Below are 22053 nucleotides of genomic sequence, written 5' to 3'. Positions count from 1 at the left end.
GCAGTTTTAGGAAAATTCATATAGGCACAATAGGAAGAATCATATAGGACTTGCAGTCAAAAAATATCAAATTGCACATCAGACGTATTTAACAGTTGCATTGGTGGAAAAAAAAAAGAAAAGGAAAACAAAGGATAAAAGAAATTATTGTTGAAGTTTTCCAGTAAGGAAATTGCTCTTATTGTCTAAAGAAAAAGCTCATCTAATCTATAGTCTGTGAATACAGCATAAATTCTGAAATACTGTAACGTAGTAAATTATTCATAAAAATGCTAACAGCCAGTAAGTCTTGAGTCTCAGAAAATGTTAAGACCAGAATATTTAGATGACCTGGTTTATTATTGTTGACAGAATTGGATGAAATGGATTACTTTTGTCAAAATTCAATTTTATGGGTGATATGTACTCAATAGGAGGATAAGAAAACAAATAGTTAAACAGACATCTGAAAAGTCTAAAAGACCTCACATTTTCATGTACTTTTCCACCACAGTCCATAGAAGTTCATTTATAGTTAGGAATTCCCTTTGGGAACCAGAAACACCTAATTCCAATTCAGGATGCAAAAAAAAAGAAAGTATAATGTGATTTTAACACAGATCTCTGTCAGAGCAATCTTGTCATTAGTAAAACAGACATAGATTATATCTTAATGGTTACATTGATCTTGCAATACTGCATTTAGTGCCTAGAAAAGCTTAGCTTTGTTTTCTCTTTTCAAGGGAGGGTTGACTTTCTTTGCACTGAAGATGACACTTGAATAATGATTCATAGGACTTTTGTACTGCATCTGCTGGTTTTTTAAAGAGTAGGGAAATCATAGATAAATAAGCCCAATGACAGACTTATAATAACATCAACCCATTAAACTAATTTGACAAGTTTCTATCCCTCTCAATCCAAAGAAAACAAGTACATAAAATTCTTTTCATGCTAGAATCATTGCAGTAAATGTTACTCATTCAAGATAAAGCATATGAAAAATAACAATTACTTTAAATGATTTAAAACAAACATTTCTATGTTATGAGATTCTGTATCATATTTGCATAATAAAAAAACCTACAGAAATTTAAGTTTTAATATTGTTTCTGTATAAGAACAAGATTATTTCCTCTGTGCTTACTAACTTTCATGTGTGCATTGCACTGAATTACAGTAACTGTCACAGTAAAACAGGCAGAAAAGGAGTACATTCAGCTTCCACAGAAGTGGCTCATTAAAACAAAAAGAACTATCACAACAGAAAGAACATTAATTTATGATTGTGATTTAAAATCCATCAGAACAGCACACTCGATATTGCAGTGTCTCCTGGTACTGTGTTTACGGCACCTGTGTGATACCTTCTGATAATGTTATCCCTCCTATTTGGATATACATTATCTCTGTGCAAGGTAGGAATGTGGGTTCAATGTGTCTTTTTTAACACAGCAGATGTGAGAAAGTAATCCTACATAAGCTGCTATTTAGTCTCACTTTCTCTGTCATTCAAAGCAGTCCAGCATGCAAGTGTGCATTTGCAGCTATACCAAACACAAACCAAAAAATCCTAGAAAAATACACAGAGAGAAAAAAAGCAAATGCAGAAATAACATAATGCACATAAACAACATTCCAACTGAATAAAGATAAACAGCAAGGAATGGTAATTTGAAAATGCAGAAGTATAAAGAATGCAGAAGAAATTCAACAGTTTAAGCTCTTCTGTTTCTAATCTAATCTACATGAATCATGAATCTTTTTAATTTGATAGAAACTGGACTTAACATTTCATGGGAAATGTTCAGTGTTTTACGCCTTGAGGTCCAAGGATGAAGCATACATTAGAACTAGATATATAAAAAAAACTAAAAACCTATTACTTTTTCTCATTTTGGGGTTACTCACAGTGGGAGTGTCAGGCATAAGCACTTCCCACAGAAGATCACCATAATATTATCCAAGCACATTAGTAATTAATTTTGCCTGTCTTTGATTATAGGCCATAGATTGGATTAGATGAATGATAGGGTAGACAGATTATTTATATGTTCCATTATGTCAATCCTGATACTCCTAAACTCACATATAAACCACCATTTATTTAAAGGTGCTTGTTAAATTCAATCTATAAATAGATATTTAGCTAATTAGGAAAGAACTGTGAAGGGAATTTATGAAGAATTTTACTCTAAACCTGTGGTAGTCATTAACGTGAACTGTCTAGTTACTAACTTGATAGATAAATCATTTGATTGGAATCTGGTTTTAGTAGATTTGCAAAATTAGCAAGCACTTATACATGATTGAGCTGACAAACGGTTAATTTGTGATCCTTCTGGGAACCGATTTAATGTCACCATAATACTTACTAGCATAAGTTCTGAACAACAGTCTGAGTTTCCTTCACTAAACTTTTCAAGTATTTGTTATAGGTTAGAGATAATGTCTTATAATTACAACTTTCTCATCAGTCAGCCAGCAAACCTCAGATTCTTGAGTTATTTCAAGGTTATTTTGGTGTGAAGATACTTCCATGTTTCTTCTATTTTTGGGTTTCATTTACTAGATAAAGAGTTTTATCTAGAAGTAAGTCTCTCTTTGCTGCTACCAACTAATCCTTTCTCTCTGCAAGTACCTTTGTACTTTGACTCCCAAATGTTTTGGCCAGAACCAATTGCACTGGGTACACTCAGATTTAAAATACTGCTGCTTAAGAGAAAACATCTGAATAACAGACGTACAGAAAAGCACAAGGAAACATGAATCAATCAATACAAATGGTCACAGCTGGATTTATAACAGCAACTCATCTAACTTTAACAAGCACAAAAACCAGAATTCCATTGTCATTTAGCACTCAAAAAGAAATAGCCACATGAGGAAGCTGGTTTTGGACATGATATCTTGTGCCCATGTTTATCCTGTGCACAGAAACTGAGCTAGCATTACAGCATTTTGTTTCAGTTCTTCATGTGTTATTTTTGAAGGACAAAGCAGTTCTGCTTAAAACCTATGAATACCCTGAAATATGTGAACACTTCACATATGAAATAGGGATTTCTTAGATGATACAAAAAAATGATAGAGAGTAAGCCCATGCACTGGATGGTCATCCATATTTTCAGATCTAGAATTCACTAGATTGGCAGGAAATTCCATGGCAGTAGGTTCCTGTGTTTAGAATTCCTTTGATGTACTACTTTATTCCAAGCTATGCCTCTTGTCCAACTTATCAGGGAAGTCTAAAATTGTAGAAAATACCTGTTTGAATAATAATCTTTTTAACCAGTGCAAATTGGGTAAATATACATCAAGAAACCCAAAGAAGGTTCTTTCACTTGTTACTTCTGGATATAAAACATGAATTTTTGTACCCAAGTTAAGTGGAACAGTTTCTTGCTGTTTTTTATTTCCGGGACAGAGACAGGCCTGGAGATATTCTACACCTTTCAGGAATCTAAATTAACTCAAATTTGTATCTTATTAAATGTATGATAAGTAGTGTAGCTACAGAATCCTTTTATATACTGACCAGAGATTGCTACACATCAGTCACAAACAAAAACTCTTCCCTTTAAATGTGACTGTGGAATGTGTAAATGAGTGCTGGAAAAGATTTGTGTATTTTGTTGATGGCAATCCAGACCTACTAAAAATTCTTACAGTAAATGTTACCCTCTGCACACCTCAGATTGAGAACAGAGGTAAAACTGCCATCATTTTACAGAAGAAAATATTACATAATTTCTTTTTACATTGCACCTTTTCTTATTCTCTACATAGAGACTGGTTTAAGCCTTGAGTGATGAAATGCTAATATAATTTAAAATAAATTTATTAGGACCTATTTTAATTCCCTTTCCTTTTTCTTGTTAGAAGTATAAAGGGTCTTTACAATACTATGAAATTCCTGCATATTGGTTAATCAGCCTGTAACCAATATTCAGATGGTAGCTTCCACTTTTTTTCCACTGATTAATTTTATGACTCAAATGAGGCTCTCTCAAATTTACAAAAAGATAATTTCACTGATTTAAATTAATATGTTCACTACTAAAATTTGAATTTGCACAAGGTACTCCTGATTTGTATTCTTTGCTGTTCCTTTTGGCAAGCGAGTCTGAAACTTCCTAGCCTCACAGAGGATTTCCTCTAGGACCTCTCTCCATTTGCCAGCTTCCTGTCTCTAAGAAAACAAAGATAAATGACATATTCAAACTCTAATAATGATTGGAGCAATATTAAGGTAGACAAGACTAAAATTATAATTTGTGCTATTTACCACTTCTGTGTGCAAGCTGAAGAAATCCTGTCATTTTCTAAGTTGCATCAATGTTGTATTTCTCTTAGTTGACACTAACTAAACTGATTTTTTCATTTTAAAGTAAGGCAAGAATAGCAGAACTGGAAAATTTGAACATGTAAGCATGAAAGGTATATATGGACAAACTTAAAGAAATCCAATGTGAAAACATTGCAGCATATTCTGTCCTAGTGAAGAGCATTTTTACAATAATTTTTATAAAACTCCTACCTCTTGCTAAATAGTGTTTACTTAAAACCACAATTTTATATTGCAGCATTGTGTTTTAAAGTTAATTCCTCAGCAACAATCTATGTTGCTTGATTAAAGTCAATGGCAAATAGATTTACCAATCTTTTAAGAATTTATTTGCCATGTGATGCTAGTCTTTATGAAGGATACACAGTAGAACATTCAAATACATTGAGAAATAATTGTTAAGATCCTATAAATCATGATGTCATGTGGTTTGGGAGTCAGCCTTGACATGAAACCTGGTTATAATATTGTATTGGCATGTTTATTCTTGGTTTAGCTCTAACAAAATCATGTAATTCTCAGTCTCTTTGCTGAGATATGATTTGGTTTTGGTACTGTACTGATCTTCCTTTGTGGACACCCCCTGTGTAATCCCACTTTTGTCAAAACACAAAACTCTACCCCCTTCTTGTAAATAATTCAAATCACTATGGTATCATACAAGATTGTATCAGAAAAAAAAAATAGGAAAGCCAAGGAAAAGAAATCAGTTGACCATGGTTCCTGTGTTCTTATTGCCAGTATGGTGTGAATCTTGGATTTTTTGTTCCAAACAACGACCTCAGAGTACCCTAGCTGAAAGACCTGTTCTGTAATCCATGGCATACCAACATGACTGCTAATTATTGAGTGATAACTTCAAAAAGTATCTGGGAAACCAGACAAAATCAACTAGAAAAAATAAACTAAAATTTCCATCAGGAGTAAATTTCCCTCTTTGCATATTTCCCTTTCTAAATGCCATGGACATACCAACCAGAAGAAATTTCAGTCATTTGAACCTCAAGATCCTAGACAGCACCTGTGATTTCAATGACACTCATGAATTCATCATGTACTTTGGATGTCTTTGTAACACAAGAATTTTTATACACTTTGAATGAAATAGTACAATACAGGAAATGGTTGTAAACGTTTGATATGAAAAACTGGCAAAATTCACTCACACTGCTGAATCCGAAATGTCAAAATCAAATTCTCTTCTGCATGGTGCAATGACAGTATTATGTGAGTTTGTATTCCAACCAAACCTGTATGACTTCTACTTCCAACCAAGCCTGTATAGCCATGCTCTTGCCACAGATACTACATAAGTCCTCCTACCTGCAGCTCTTAGTCACTGTACTTTGAACAGGCTCAGATTTCTGATTACAGTTTAAGCAATCTGCATCAGTTCAGTAACTGAACTGTCTACACATGTTGCTGATTACACCCAAGTCAGCTGTAATCAATGTGGGCATTTATTGACAGCAGGTTAGACTGCTTCATTAGCTAGCCTACCTTGGCTAGAACAGCTCAGGACTATGGTCTTGCACTGGGCTGCACAAGTGCACCATACTATCAGTGAGTAGTGGCAAGTGCTATTTGGCTTCTGCATTGAGTACTCCACCCATGTGGGCTGCAGTGCATTTCAGGTGCACGTACTGATATGCTTTCTCTTTACACAGTGTAACACATGAGGGTTCCAATCTGCTTTTTAGGAAAGCTTGTGTGGATACAGTCACTGATATTCAGAATTCTGATGTCAGAAATCAGTGTAATCAAATAAAAAGCAATTTGTGATGTGCAAAACCATATACACAAATGTACTCTCAGACTGTAGAGTTGTATTCTTTTCCCTGCTCCTCACTTCATCAGTGTAGTGATTTCAACAACACAAAAGAAAGAACTATAATGATCCCCAAAAGATGCAGCAAGCACCTCCAAGCACCTCCAATTATCTGTGGAATGATGCATTTTGTATGTGGAGTATGGAAATACTCTGGAAAAAGACATTGTCTATGCATCTCCTTGGGGACCGTAATGTTTCTGTTCCTGTATTTCCTTAACAATATTGAAATTTTAATTTTGAAAGTCAAACTAAAACTTTTTCTTCCCTTTCTCAGCTAAAAAAATGTATTTTAACATCTTTCACTGACTTTGCTTTTTCAGTAGTCTTATGCACTATAAGCATTATTTTAAAAAAAATCAGATAAGCTAGCTGCTTCTAGTGCTGTTCTTTAAAAATGAAATAAAAACCTTTTAAAGAATTAATTCTTTTAAATCCCAAAGCAAATTTGAGTTCAACACAAAAAGGTCAGTTGCATAACTAGACTTTCACAAAATTTAGGGATGTTTAGAGCTTGTAACTGCAATGTGTGTGTTTTTTTTTTCATTTCTTTCTTAGCAAAACAAAAAGAAAACCTTTTTCCAGGGACTTTATATTGATACAGCAGCTTATAATGACTATGGCTTTTGATGAATTCCTACGTCCCTTTGTCCTACTACTGCAAATAGTCACTGAATGCCTCTGCATACACACATATGTTTTATCAAGGGCAGTTTTCTTCTTTGCCTTTTCAGTGTTTCATCCCAAAAACTCAAGCTCAGGATTTTGCATTTCCCCCCTATTTGCGTGTAATAAATAAGCATCCCTCTTTCTGCCCTCCCTTTCCTGCATTACCTGTCCCCTGACCAACCTGTACTATTTCTTAAATCAATACAGTATAAATGCTCTGACATTTAAGAAGCTATGTTGAGGTACAATAACAGTATAACTTACACTGCCAAAATTTTAACTCTAAATCTCCCCCCTTCACTTTTTCAGTTTGGAAATAAGGTTTCAGTATTTTCAAACTTCCAAGGATTTTGGTTCAGGTCCCAACGTCCTTCACAAATAGTAGTAGGAAAGACACCCTCTTGTGTGGGGACATTGATAATAATCATAATGATAATAATTCAGAATAGCTTTCATTTTTCGTGTGGTTTTTTTTTTTAAATTACATTTGGGGGAAATTTTAGATGCAAGTATTGAAGTAATATAGTGGTAGGTGAGCTCTACAAACTTAGAGCTGCACAGTAGGTGTCTGAAATGCCTCCAGTAATGAACCAATGTTCTTAAACATTTCTGTTTTTCTCCACAGTAAAACTTTGTTATTTCCTGCAGACACACACTTTTAAAACATTGAACTAACATATGAAAAAAATACAATTTTAAAGGAGCTTTGGAGTTGGGAGAAACTGACTCCAAACAGACACAACCCTAGTCCACTGGGATAATATAAATTATCCTTCCAACTCTGAGTGAACATGAGCCAGCAGTGTGCCCAGGTGGCCAAGAAGGCCAATGGCATCCTGGTCTGGATCAGGAACATGTGGTCAACAGGTCCAGGGAAATGATTCTTCCCCTGGACTCAGCATTTGTGAGGCCTCACCTGGAGTACTGTGTACAGTGCTGGGACCCTCAGTTCAGGAAGGATACTGAGATGCTGGAGCAGGTCCAGACTCGAGCACAAGTCCTATGAGGAGAGGCTGAGGGAGCTGGGGTTGTTTAGCCTGGAGAAGAGGAGGCTCAAGGGAGACTTCATCACTCTCTACAACTACCTGAAAGGAGGTTGTAGCCAGGTGGGGGTTGGTTCCTTCTCCCAGGCAGCTATCAGTAAGACAAGAGGGCATGGTCCTAAGCTCTGCCAGGGGAGGTTTAGGTTGGATATTAGGAAGAAATTCTTTACAGAGAGGGTAATCAGGCATTGGAATGGGCTGCCTAGGGAAGTGGTGGATCCTCCATCCCTGGAGGTTTTTAAGATGAGACTGCATGTGGCATGTAGCGCCATGGTCTAGTAACCACGGTGGTGTTGGATCAAGGGTTGGACTTGATGATTTCAGAGATCCTTTCCAACTCGGCTGATTCTATGATTCTGTGATTCTGAACCGAAGTGGGATCAACAACAGAAATTTTTAAGTTTTGAAGTCATATTTAGATCTCACTGCAGGCTACATATTTAGGGGTTTAGATTACAAGGAAAAAAAAGCAAAAAGCTAAATAATTTTTAAGTAAATATCAGAAAGTTTTTTTTTTAAATTAAGTATTTTTGTGCTTCTGACTATTCCATTAATTAGTATTTTATACTTTTTGGACAGAAGAAGTAAAGTGCTGTGAAATCAGCAACTACAAGTTTAAGCTACAAGTTTAAACAACTCATTCAGTTTTGCAATGCTTTCCACAACAGTGTCCTCAAATAGTCTTGCAGTGTCATTGGCCTAGCACAGACTCAGAGACTGCTACCTTCTGATTTCCATATCACAAACACATTTTTAGATATATCCTGTTCAAAGTCAGACCTTACTTGACAAAATGAACAGCAATGGACATATTGGCAAGCATCTACATAGAGAGCTTATATCCAGAAAAATAAATGGTGATAATTAAATACAAAATAATCTGGGGGCTTGAGTCAGCACTACATTATTCCACTGGGATAACTGTAGTGCAAAACAACACTAGTGCTGGGCTGAGGGAAGATTCATTATTACTGTTATAATTGTCTCACATTTCCCTGATAAACTGCACTGCTCTAATGAGATCCTACCTTCTTTCCACGATGCTTCCCTTTATTCCACTTAGTACTAATGATCACTCTTTTTTTCTACAGTGCAGAAAATCTTGCACATCTCCAACTGTTAGAAATATTTTTAACTCCAGGGGCTGCTGGTGGTGTCTGTGGGCACATCACCTATTTCATAACCAGACAAAATTGAAGGAAATTCTTGATTTTCCAAGGCCATACAACTTGTCAGTGACACAGATAAATTTCTCAGTTCCTAGCTCTTTGCTCTAGCCAGGAAGTTTTCTTGCTCTTTTCTCTGTAGTTACAACCCATGGAAACGATTCTTCTCCCAACAGGCGTTGGGGAGAAGGCATATGGGGAGTCATAGGATGTCTTTATTTACCCAGTCTCCACAGTAATATTTAATTTCTTAGCTCAAAGAACCCTCTCTTGGGGTAAAAAGAGTAATTTGTTCTCCAGGTTAAATTTATTCTTGGTTTTTCTGATGAACCAAGAGTCTAGCAATTGCTGTGACAGATGAAGTGATGATTTTTATGATGTGGAAACTTGTCCACTGGAATGAAAGTGAAATCTCCAAGCCCATTTCTCATAGTGGGCTTTAGACAGTTGTCAGGTAATAATACCACTTTCATCACTTTAGACAAGATTTGAATTAATTAATGGGTCCATTAGCTTGTTACTGTAGCACCCCTATGCAGAGTGACACTTTCTGACAAATTTTTGTCATTTATTCTGAATATACTTGAACCAGATACTGAACCAATAATAAAAATGTGGATTTAAATTTCTCCCAACACTCAGAAGAATTTGAACATTGTATCTGGAGTTTTAGTGCTCTATCATTTTGGAAGAACTGTTTCAAGGGGATTTTGAGAGACCAGAACAAGATGTTTGAGAGCATGCTTACATATACTGAAAACAGTAACGTGTCTCACAGAAAGGACCATTTCAAACAAGAAAGTTATTGTGTAGACTTGGTTAGGAACTGAAGCATCACTCCCACCTTGTATCTAGCCAGAAAGTGCTGTAGCCAGTGTTAGTGGTGAATGGCAATCTCGGAGGCAGACATTAGGTAAAACTTCAATTTTGAGGGTCATGGTCCACCTCAACTTCCCCATACCAGATGACAGAATGCCCTGGCCAAGTTCCTCAGACACAAACCTATTAAAAATAGTCAGATACCTTTCTAGTCTCCTGGTTCCAGTCTTCACCACTAATTAAAAAAAACATACATAGGGATTGTCTCTTTATACTTTGGGAGCTTTTTCTGTGACTTGGATACTGAGTTTCAGAGCTTGCTGATACACATGGAAAGAAAGGAGACATCTTTCCTTTGTTCCCCTGTGGTTCTGTTTGTAATCATAACAGCAGAAAAAAATTAATACTAGTGATTTAAAGATGTTTTCCTACTGAGAATTGATATTTTTTCTTCTCTAAAGACATAGTAAACATAATACTGCTACTTAAACTGAACCGAGTTAATATTTCTGTCCTTTTTATGACCTAAGAATATACAGTTTAATTTCCATGGGTGCAGAATTGAATAAAAGATCTGTAGCACACGAAAACACAGTGTCTCTAAATGTCAAACCATATTAAAAAATTATAAAACGTTTCCCAAATGATGGAATGGAACAAACACCTAAATTTTTCTTGTTTTAAAATTTTATTCTATTCTGTTTAATGAGACTAGTTATCCTTCTCAATACAACTAAGATTATTTTACTGATAGATAGAAAAGTAAATAGAATTAAGTGACTTGCTCAACTAAAGAGAATTAGTCAACAGCACAACAGCTAATAAAGTCCAGCACTCTAACCTGAAACACCCCATCTTAACCTGAAAGGCTTCTATAACTTTACGTAATTAAACACATGAACTGTAGAGATGTTATACCTTTGCAGGTTAAGATTCTCCTGCAAGCATCTCTCTGAGTTTTTAAAAGCTGCATCTTCCTAACAATTACATTAATAGCATCCAAAATAGAAACTCCTCATTAAAAAACGGAAAATACATAAGCGAGTCTGTAGGAATGTTTGTGGTTATTAGGGTCAGAGATTCATCCATGCAAAATAACATGAGAGCTGAGGCCGAAAGACAGCATCATCTTTCTTTCATTAACTCTCACAGTTATACAACTGGATCATTTACTTGAAGAGAACACTTGAGTCAGGATTAAATAGAAATTATAGGAAACTGTTCCAGTTAAGATTTTTTAATTTGCTAATTGAAAGTGATAAGGAAAAGCCACAATTAACTTCTATCTTTTCTAAAAGATCCTAAATAATTTAAAGGCCTCAGGAGGCTGATTTACAAGCAGAGAAAATCTACATTGAGATGCTGCATTTAAGTTTTAGACAGTTAATCAACACAGTTTATGCTGATTTTGTTTTACCTTACATCTATAAAACATTGGAGATCTGTAGCTGTTTTCAGAAGCAGCACAATCCTGTCAACCACAATGTGCATGTGATTGTATGCATCTGGGCTGCATCTTGTCATCTTCTGTGATGTGTGTTCCTGTGTGTGAGTCAAGGTCTCCAAGCTTATTTTTAGAAAGGTCTAGGAGTTAAAGAGGTGCTTGAATTGCTAAAGATGTTGTTTAGGGAGTGAAGGCTATAGCACTTACATATTCTCACTGAAATCAACAATAACAATGTACTTCAATTCCCATTAGCATGAACATTAGCACCTAAGCCAGCCTTTGTGATGACCAGTTTAATGTCTTAAATTGTTTGGGGGTTCCTATGTGCTCTGTGCCTCTGAATGCCCAAATTTGTGTATAGGTTTGCCTTAAAAATCACTTTGCCAAAGTGATTTGGCAAAGCCACAATGTTCACTTTTTAAAATGCCACCCTATGGTTTTAGAGGGCTACTTCACCAAGAATTATTTCAACCAGGTATGTTACATTTTCAAAAGATGTTTTTCCTTTGTGACTGTAAGATTTATTTGTTTCCATTGACGCTGAATAAGCTGAGCCTCAGTATTGCCTATTTTTATGTTCAAAAATGCACAAAAAGAATTGTGTACTTATTCCCCTTCACTGTCTTTAAGCAATGCTATTTAGTAGCGGTTCTTTATTATATATAAGCTTCCTGTCTGCAGTTGGATTGTATATTAAACATGGATCAGTCCTCTGATTTTAAATATTCAAGTATTTAAATCTATTTGCCCCAAACAGACTAATATCCCATTTTGTAATCAGTATTTGAAATTTCTACAGGGGAAAAAAAAAGTAAATGAATACAACTAAACAGTAGAATTTAATTTTAAATTCAAGAAAGGTAGTTGTATTTATGTAAGGCAAATTGAAGACTCAATTTCATAATATCATTGCTTTTTACTGCTTTTTTGATAGATCCCATTTTCAGGAGCCAGGCATTTCAAAAAAGACAAAATATGGTTAGATGTGTTTTGGGAGGTATAATTCCCATATTAAACACATGGGATTGAAAAGGGGATGATGAGTACTCCTGTACAATGTGAATTTCAATAAAGATGACAAGAGCCTCCCTGGAAGGCAGCCACATGCAAGTACTGTTATATGCATCATTTTGACAATAAGCTTGTTCCCAGCAGGTTATCGTGACGAAAAAGGCTGCTCAGATATTAATAATGAGAAAGGGCACTGTAGCAATGAGCACCAGAGAGACTCACTATTCACACCTTAAAGTGCAGCTACCTTAACTTCCTTTCAGGGTCAGTGAAAAGCAATCAGTACCACCTGAGTGGTCCCTGCATAGCCTGTGGAGGGATTCCAGCAATCTCTAAAATTAAGTGAGGGAACCACAAGCAACAGTACTTAGGGTTGCAGAGATACATTACTCTGGTTGCAGAGACTACTGGAGTGTAGTGACCCCTGTGTGCCCAGTTGGAGGAAGTAGCACACTCGAAGAAGCACCACACGTCATTAAGATTCTGAACATTATAGTCTCCTTAGCCATATGTTCTGTATCCATTTCAGCACACTTTTGTTCATGTAGCTCTTAAGACCTACACAATGCTCAGTTACCCTTGAATGCCTATGCTAATGGAATGTTGTTTTCTGCAAAAACCTCTGCTCTAGAGCCTTGTGCCAGTGTTATCTTCTCTCTCTAATTCCCACTGATAAGAAAGTAGTGGTGGTTCCAAAATGTGCTGTCATTAATCTGATTCATCAAATACCTTAAAATAATTTATGTAATTAAATAATAACACAAACTGCCATTAGTAATACAATGTTATTGTCTTTGACAGGATTACTTTTCAAAAAGCTCTATGAGATCATTGTTAAACCTCTTTTAGAGACTGGGAAACAAAGCACAAAATCATTAACTACCTTGCTAATACTGCAGATCACAGTGTCAGCCAGAACTGGAGCTGGCTTCAAAAAACTAATAGTGATTTGAAAAGTAAGCCAGATACTTTCAATCCAGCTACCCAAGCACCACGAGGAGGATCAGCAAGTTTATAAAAGCTAGACTAAACATGTACAAAATGTTTATTTTCTTGGGAGGAGTCATGTTCCCAAGCTTTCCTCTCATGACTACAAAGTCTGAAATCCAACTGTTAGTTCCTTACCCTACATCTACTAAAAAAAAAAATAAAAATGATTCAATCACATGATCAAAGACTTATAAAAAAAGCAAATATCTATAGAATAAAAAAAAATCAAAAAAGCCAACAATAGCAGGACAGCCCTTTAACAAAAATTGTCCTGGCAACTAGAGTGCCAGAAAGATTTCAGTGAAGACAGCGAAGTTAGTTCTGGGCAAAACTGAAGCATTTTTAAAATGTGTCTTTGTAGATGTGAATATAAAGAATAAAAAGACTTGCAACACAATATATTGTGTTACCTAGTGCTGAAACAAAGGCTCATGTTTGTAGAAAGTGTTACATCCATGAACTATGATATCCTTTCACTGCCCATGCTCTTCTGATCATAGGCATAACTTTCAATAATGACATAAATGAATACTCTGCATCCATTCCCACAAAGGAAAACTTGCTACTCAAAAATTGTCTCTCTACTTGTGCCTTCGATGGTACAGATTTTCAGATGTTGCACACTGACATAGCCCTGTTAATGTCAATTCATACGAACTGATAATTCCATCAAAAAACTAATTACACTTATCCTAAAATGCAAGTATATTGTTCTAGACCTCCAAATCTCCCAGGAGCTGACAGGCCACCATAAAAGCAAGGGTTATAAAATTGATTTTATAATAGGCAAATAAAACTTTGGCCTATGAATTCTCAGCCTATTAAGTTAATGAGCCTTGAAAAAACAATAATCTGAGGAGTAGCTGACAAATTATCTGGAGCAGCAATTTGAAAGGTGCTGGTTGGCTTACAAGCATTTCAGTTGGGAGAACACAGCATCATGTTCCTCTTCCTTCGGAAGAGTCATTTGTCAAACTAAATTTCTTGCAGATCAACAGTAGATTCTAAATATTGGAGCACTGAGATACAACAATAACTGCAGCTACCAAAACCTGAGGTTGACAAATGGTGATGAAACTCTTTCTAGAAAGTGTGCAGGAAGACAGAGAGATAACTTTTTTATTTCTGACTGGAGATCTTTTAAGTGTTTAATATCGAGGAATTCAGGTGAGGAAAGGGAGACCTTTCAAAATACCTGGTCAATATTTGGAAGATTTTTTTAGTACAGTTTCCAATAGGGATGGTGGTATCACAGCTGTCAATTTAAAATGAAGTCTTTTATCGGATTAATTCTTCAAAATACTCAACATAATACAGCCCTGAGACACAATGCCTTTGTAAAATTTAGGGCTGTGTACACTACACACTTTTGCAAAAACAGCCACTTGGATTACAGTTAAAATGAGATCAATACTTTTCTAAAATCTGTTCTCCAACTGTGAATACTGAATCCATTTGGAAATTGAATCATGATACATTGTAAAGCTGTCACTTTCCTCAACAAAGGCATTTGGTGAAATAATATTTCAAATGTCTTCCTCCATGCTCAATTATTCAGAGTCCTGTGGAAAAGATGATGGTATTGAGAACATGGAAAACTGTCATATTTTCCATCTGAATGTTATTTCACAGTGGGAAGGAAGTACAAATTATAGTAATCAGTTGCCTCTACCACAGCATGTAGCAAAGCATAGTGCAGAGCATTTAACCATGAGTTGTGTCCTTTCCCATATTTTGTGCTCTTCTTGCAGGTTTTTTTGACTGTTGATTTAGACAAACTGATTAAATATACAGGGACTAGAGCTTAATATTACATCAAAGTAGAATGAAGTTAAATGAAACCTTGTTCTTTAAGAGAATTGTTAACTGACACTCAGTAGAACAATACCCAGCTTTCTAAATCCTGATGTTAGGTCATCAAATATCTGATGACCAAGTATTCAATCAATCAACAATAAAACAAAAGGATATACAGAATTATACCTTCAGGTGGCAAAACAGCCTAGCTCTATGAGCTCTGCAGGGCTCCACTGATTACTGACATCTAAGTATGTGGTTGCAGGAATTAGCCCTAACATACTCATCCTTTTCCCCCAACCTATCTCCATAGTCGTGATAGTTATGTCTATACAGACCAACCATTTGGCAATGAATTGGCTCTCTCCGTGGTTAGCAGGCCATGAAATTCTACGGCCCCAAAATCCTCTAGAACCTGCTTATTCAACTTTCTAGTTCACGCTGGACCATTCCCTTCTAAAGGGACCATTTTAAGAGTCTTTCTGTAATGAACTCTTCCATTGTTTCATTCTAAACACACAAAAGCACTGTGATGCACAGATAAATTACTCATATGTCACTGTACACTATACCTAAAGACCTGAAGTAATTTTAAAATTTTTGCCCAGTTATTCCATTTACGGTAATATTTGCAGAGAAATTATAATATTGTGAGTAGATCTGTTAGTTCCTGGCACCCTTGTGCAAATATTTATACCTTTTTATAACATTGTACTAATCAATGTATTTTGCTCAAACTTGCACTGGCCTGAACAGCTTGACCAATCACTTTGACCAGTGACGAAGCATCTTTTATAAATTCTAGAAACTACAGTGTTTTCATTCTACTAAACTGCCATCTTCTGTGTGGTCTTGCCACATCTGTCACATTATTCATTAGCATTTGTCCTATTGTTTTTTTAATGGAGCTTTCTATTTTATAGCATTGAAATGTCTTTCACAGCTGCTTTCCTAATCCCTGGGGTTTCTTTCCTGTTAGTGTATCTTACATCAGTTTACCGTTTTACTTTCCATTTACACACTTCTGCTCTTCTCTTCCCACATTACTCTTTGCTTTGAAAAACATTTTCTGTAGAAAATGTCTGTGATCAAACCTCCAAACACAATTATTTTTCTTCTCCTCTAGAATATAAAAGATAATAGATTTTTCCTAACAAATGAAATACTCTTGAAAATTTGTGCCTAAATATTCCTCTGTCTCCCAAATATTGTATACAAATATTTATTACAATCATTGTAGGTTATAGAAGATTAGCTGGATTATACAAGCATACAGTTTTGGATAGTATACTTTTCTTCATTAAATATTTATGAGGAGGCAATCCCTGACAATATTTTTTAGGAAGGTCTTCCATTATTTCAGTTATGGAAAGTTTCATCATTTTAGGTTTTACTAACTGTCCTCTCAGAGCACAGCTAGCCTCGGAAATGCTAAATTTTGGATGCATTCTTAACTGATTTGGTGAGGGAGGTGATTATTTTTTGCTCTATTTCTTCAAAATGGCTTAGGCAACTGCCCTATAAACCTAAAGATGCTCAGTGAATTAAGCATGCACGAAACAGAAATAAAGTGACTGAATCAAAACAAATTACTATAGCTTTCAGTGAAGTCTTAGTCATCTTCCATACTCACAGAGAAACAAACACCGAATTCAGTTGTAAAATGTGATACATATTATGTAACCTATTTTAGAGCACCATTCCAATGGATCAAAACATTGCCTGTGTTCATCACTGGATTTGGATGACCAAAATTATATACCAAGGCAGCATATATCTTCCAGTGGTACAGATGTGAAAGCATGGTTAAAAAATAAGCACAAGCTGTAGAAAAAGATCTATGGTGAAGATGCAAACTATGAGATAAATCCAGTGATGTTCATGCACTCTAACAAAGGAGGTGAGGAAGAAGCGCATGCAGTACCTGGTGATCTCAGAGTCAGGGAGCAGGCCTACGTGGTAGTGGGGATAGGGAGCTGTAAGAAGGAAGCTTTTGTCACACTCGACAGGGGAATAGTGCCTAGGAGAAGGTGGTTTATCACACAGTTTGTTCACAGTGCTGTAAACAGGTTCAGGAGGCCTGGTGATACAGAGACAAGAGTAAAAGATCAGGTGCATATTAGTTGCTGAGAACATAGAGCAAACACAGCAATCATTTTAAAAGCATGCATAGTAAATCTGTCAAGACCTTTTCAGTAGGGATTTTCCGGCAAGTAAAGTGTGTTGTTAAAGGAATCGTTAGAATTTGGTAAAAGTAGTATGGCATTCAAGTAACTGCATATAAAGATATACACAATACAAGTGGACCATAAAACTGCTCTATAGGAAGTGTGACACTGAAAGGGAATATATTATCTCTGAAGAGGAGAAAGTGAAGAATTTTCCCACATACTCTGCTTTTTGCTTTTTTTATTTTTATTTTTAAATCAAACAGCATTACTTTTACACAGCTTTCTGTGATCTTAATTTTGAGTACAGCATAGAAGAAAACATGTTTATTATCTGAAAAGAAATATTTTTTACCCATTAATGTATGATACAGATGAAGGACATATTACTTTATAATACAACATACTCCTGCCCCAGTGAGCTGGGGCTTTGCAAGTAGAGTTGTGGTCAAATTGATCCATATTCTGTAATAACACTGATGGTAACAAACAGTGTGAGCAATTCATCTCATTGGCAGGCAATTTGTTGCGTTTCAAGAGTTCTTTGCTCTCTTTTCAGATTCAGCCTTCAAAATCTGATTATGCAGACCACATCTGAAACAGTCAACCTCGTTGACAAGGTCACTGCAATCGCACTTGCAATGCTGCTCCAAGTTACAGACAGCAGCTTGTGAAGTTAGATACAACGAATAAGAACCCTGAAACCAAAATTTCTCTCCAGCCACCCATCTGGGAGAGTCAATACTTACCACAGCCCTCCCAGGAGCCACCTGGGAGAGGGGAGAAGGGAATGCAGCCTTTAGTACCAACCAGCCGGGGATCCACAGGAGACATCCAGCAGTTTTCAAAAAAACCCACACCACATACATAGTACATTTCCACCATGTAAGTTCTCCAACTACTTTTTTGGCCCCAGCAGAGACACCAGGGCCCACTGGCAGAGTGAACCCTGACTCATCATTTCCTGACATTTCTGCTCTAAAGAGTGCCAAGATGCAATTGCTGTCATATGCTTGCTTCTGCCAGAAGATCCAGGGTATGCCACTGTCTTTAATCACTGTAACACAGTATTAGCTAGATAGAAATCTTATTTCAGAAGCCTGAAAATAACACAAGGCCAAGAAGTTAAGAAACTTTTTTGTTCTTCTGGCTGCACTGTGCCTCACATGGGTGTGAGTTGTGCTGTGAGTTTCACAGGTACCAGAATTTATTACAGTCATGGATTTGCTGGCAGATACAGAGAATCTAATTTCCTTTGGTTTTAGCTTCTAGGTTTGTCCTCTGGGGGAAAAGAAGTAGTTACTTCAAAAATTGGTCTCACTCAATGTTAATAACATTATTCATAGCAATCTGACACATGATTTGAGAACTCTCTGTGCCTGACTTTCCCAGGGAAAACTTTACAGCCAAAAAAATGGTAATTTAAGATTGCCAAATAGAAAAATAGCAAAGCTGTCACTCATTTGGTTATAAAGCATTCTGTCAAGCATTTAGTAAAATCCCTTTAAAAATATTGAAAGTTGCAATCATTTTTTATCAGCATATTTCGCACTTTTTTCAGAGGGTTGGATTTAATAATTTATTAACTAAATCAATTGCTGCTTTCAATATAAAAGAAAACAAAACAAAACCCCCCAAACAAACAAAAAAAATACCACAAAAAATAAAATCCAGATACAAAAAACACTTCTATTTCACTTTTGTCCAATACTGTCTTTTATTCCCTCAGAAACCACTTTTGCTTTTAAGCAATATAAGAAAGAACAAGTACAAATATCAAATATAAATGATACCTACTAAGAAAATTAGAGAAATATTGCCCCACTGGAGGAAGATGAATAAAAACTGTAGATTTCTCCATGGCTTAAAACACTAACCAGTCCACAAACAACTTGTTAGCTTCCTATATCCAAGTTAACTGTCTCCTCTGAGTTGTACATGACATGAGACTGTTGCTACCCCTTGAATATAGTGTGAATGCTCAAATTACACTGTCATCAGTGAGTGACAATCCAACCTTGTGCTGAGACACAAATCATGCCAGAGAGATGGAGAGATATGAGGAATTTCTTTGTTAATTGACAGTTACAAGCTGCTTGCAAAAGCAAAATGAACTTAAACATTCAACATCTACCTAGACATTGAGATCAAATTAGTCCTTCAAATAAAAACACAAAGTCCCTCTTGCCAGGTGGTAAGATAACAAGGAACTGGAACAAGTCACAGCACTGATTATAAAATCCTCTACTCATTGGTATTATATAAGTGATACCATGACCTAGTTAACAGCATAACCCATATTTAAGTTGAAGAGAGAGGTCTTAAGGTTAAGAAAATGAATTCATACTTCTTATCCTTTTAAAACTTGGACTTTGTTAGACTCTTGGGTTAGAATAGGATTCAGGGTATCAGTTAATTCCAGTTAAAAGTGCATTTCCTGTAAGGCCTATGAAATGGTCTGAGATTACCATACCCACCTATTTCCCATCAGATGCTACCCTGTTCAAGGTCATTGAGATCCCATACTGCACTGATCCTTTAGTAGATCCCTTCATACTTAATACTTCACACTATTCAGATGAATATGTTAGCAGCTATCAGCTGCGTAGCTAGGCTCTGACTGCATATTTTATTGGCACAGAAAAGCAAGAACTTGACAGAAAAAAAGCAATATGTAACATCCAGGGTCCAGCTCAGATCCTGGATAACTGGATATATAACTGTATAAAGTTATTTTCTCTCTCAGTTTGGTTTAGTAAATATGAATTAAGTAATTCAAAAATATTTGAAAGCTGGGGTAAAAAATATAAAGTAGAAGAATGCATAAAACATATGGGCCAGATCACTGTCCTGGTCATACAAACTGTGTTCCATGTAGGCCACTAATCACTTTAAGTAATACGAGATACTTGCTGCAACAGTTTGTCTTCAAATATCCTCCTGATTTTCTTCCCCTTCTCTATGGCAAAGTACAATAATAATAATAATAATAATAATAATAATAATAATAATAATAATAAACCCTACAATAGTAGGTTACTTTGTAAGACATCAATCCTGTATTAAAAAAAAAAAAGATTATAAAGATCCAGCTTTATTAAATAATTGTAAGGCAGTATCTTCTCTTGTCATTTATATTTCCCCTCACAGAAAGAAGAAAGAACTTTTTTCCAAAGGGATTAGCCCAGCTGGTAAATCCTGTCTTGCACATCTTCTCTAGTGCTATGACAGAAACAGATTGTCTTCTCTCAAAGCATGGGATAATGAGAATGTTATTTAGAAAGAGTTTCTAATGTGCCATTCTGAAAAAATACAGTCAAGGTCACCTCAACTTTTCTGGCAAAAAGGAGCCAGGCTGAACATAAACATTGATGCCTTATTTTATAACGCATTAATTCTTCAAATGAATTTAAAAACATGTAGCAAGTCATTTAGCATGCTTTAAGAAAAGTGTAAAGGCTAGATATAAATAATTTAATGACAGATTCACTCTAACTTATGTGCAATTGCATCGCTTTCAGGTACAGCAGGTACAGCTTCAGAGGTTTTATTTAAAAATAAACACTAAGCAGTTTTTGTAATTTTTATTATGAGGAAGAACAAAGAACTACATTATGGAACTTCTTTTGTCCATTACCTTAATTTTTGTTAATACTTATGCAAAAAATCCCCTTAAAATGCCAAATGAGTGAATATTATGATATACATCTTGGATAATTGTAATATCTCTTTTAAAGGGTAATTCTGTAACATGGGCCTACTCTGAAAAATAAGTAGCTACTGCCGCAACTTCTTCTTTAGCAGATCTGCTCCCTTTCTGCCTTTAAACCGTTTATTTAGTGACAAACATATATTATCATTGTCTTCAGTGAGCTAAAAACCAAGTTTTGTGATAAGTGATAGCAGCAACTAGTAGGTCTGGATGTACAGCAATAATTATGTCAGCATGAGAATGAGGCATATAATAGCAAAGGAAAGGCAACAGAAAATGCAAGCGGTAAAAGCAAGCATAGCATGGCTTGAACATGCCTCCCTAAATAGTTCAATTCATAGGACAGAGAATTGAGTCACTTAACACCAAAGGTAAGATTTTAAACTGTAGCATGAAGCTGGAATTATTCATTACAGACCTAACAGCAATAAGGCACAATTCCCACAGAAAGGTGGAACTAATTGGTGGAAAAGCTAACAGTAACAGTGGGAGGTAGAAAATTGATCTGACACTGGTTTTATTTATTTATTTCATAACAGATTGTATAAAGAAAGCAAATCTTCCTAGTTGGTTGTTGTCCTTATTATTCCTTGTTTAGATCATCATTGTGTTATTGTTTCAGGCTGACTTAATTGCACAACAGAAGTTATAAGAAAATGGAATTATTAAAAACCATTCTCTCCTCACCATCATTCAGCGTCCTCAATTTAAAATTAACTTTTTTTTTTAATTGCAGAATCCTGTTTGGAAGGCTTCAGTTGCCAACACATAGCACATTAAATGTTAACGATTTCAGTTTTTAAAACATTTTAAAACCTTTTATGACATGGAAAGAAACCAGCTAGACTCTCATAGCATATAAGTATGCAGGGCTATAGCCAGGAAACATCAAATTCAGTCTCAGAAAAAATCTCCCAATGCTACAAGTTTCCAACTTTTTTTTTTCTCTAGGAGAATCATATACCTTATTGTTCAATAGGGTAAATTAGAACTGAAAGATGATTTTATTCCATAAGTTGTGTCCTGGCAATTTAAATGAGACCAAATGACTGATATGACATGTTTATTTCAACTTG

At 35.7% G+C, this 22053-nt stretch overlaps 1 protein-coding gene across 8 annotated transcripts in view; it reads right to left on the bottom strand.

Moving 5' to 3' along the window:
• Window positions 1-22053, bottom strand: part of DLG2 (discs large MAGUK scaffold protein 2) — a 999038-nt gene that overhangs the window by 245337 nt on the left and 731648 nt on the right. For 5 of the 8 annotated variants that reach the window (XM_018071067.2, XM_025894987.2, XM_018071060.1 and 2 more), the window contains one exon: window positions 17022-17177. The exons of the other annotated variants lie outside the window; for them this stretch is intronic. In XM_018071067.2, coding sequence (XP_017926556.1) covers window positions 17022-17177 — 156 coding nt within the window. The remainder of the gene's footprint in view (window positions 1-17021; window positions 17178-22053) is intronic. 8 annotated transcript variants of the gene reach the window in all.

Source organism: Manacus vitellinus, unplaced genomic scaffold (assembly GCF_001715985.3).
Source record: "Manacus vitellinus isolate BGI_N305 unplaced genomic scaffold, ASM171598v3 scaffold_2_pilon, whole genome shotgun sequence".
NCBI lineage: Eukaryota > Metazoa > Chordata > Aves > Passeriformes > Pipridae > Manacus > Manacus vitellinus.
Note: the sequence above shows the minus strand (reverse complement) of the source record. Positions and strands in the feature narration are given on the sequence as shown.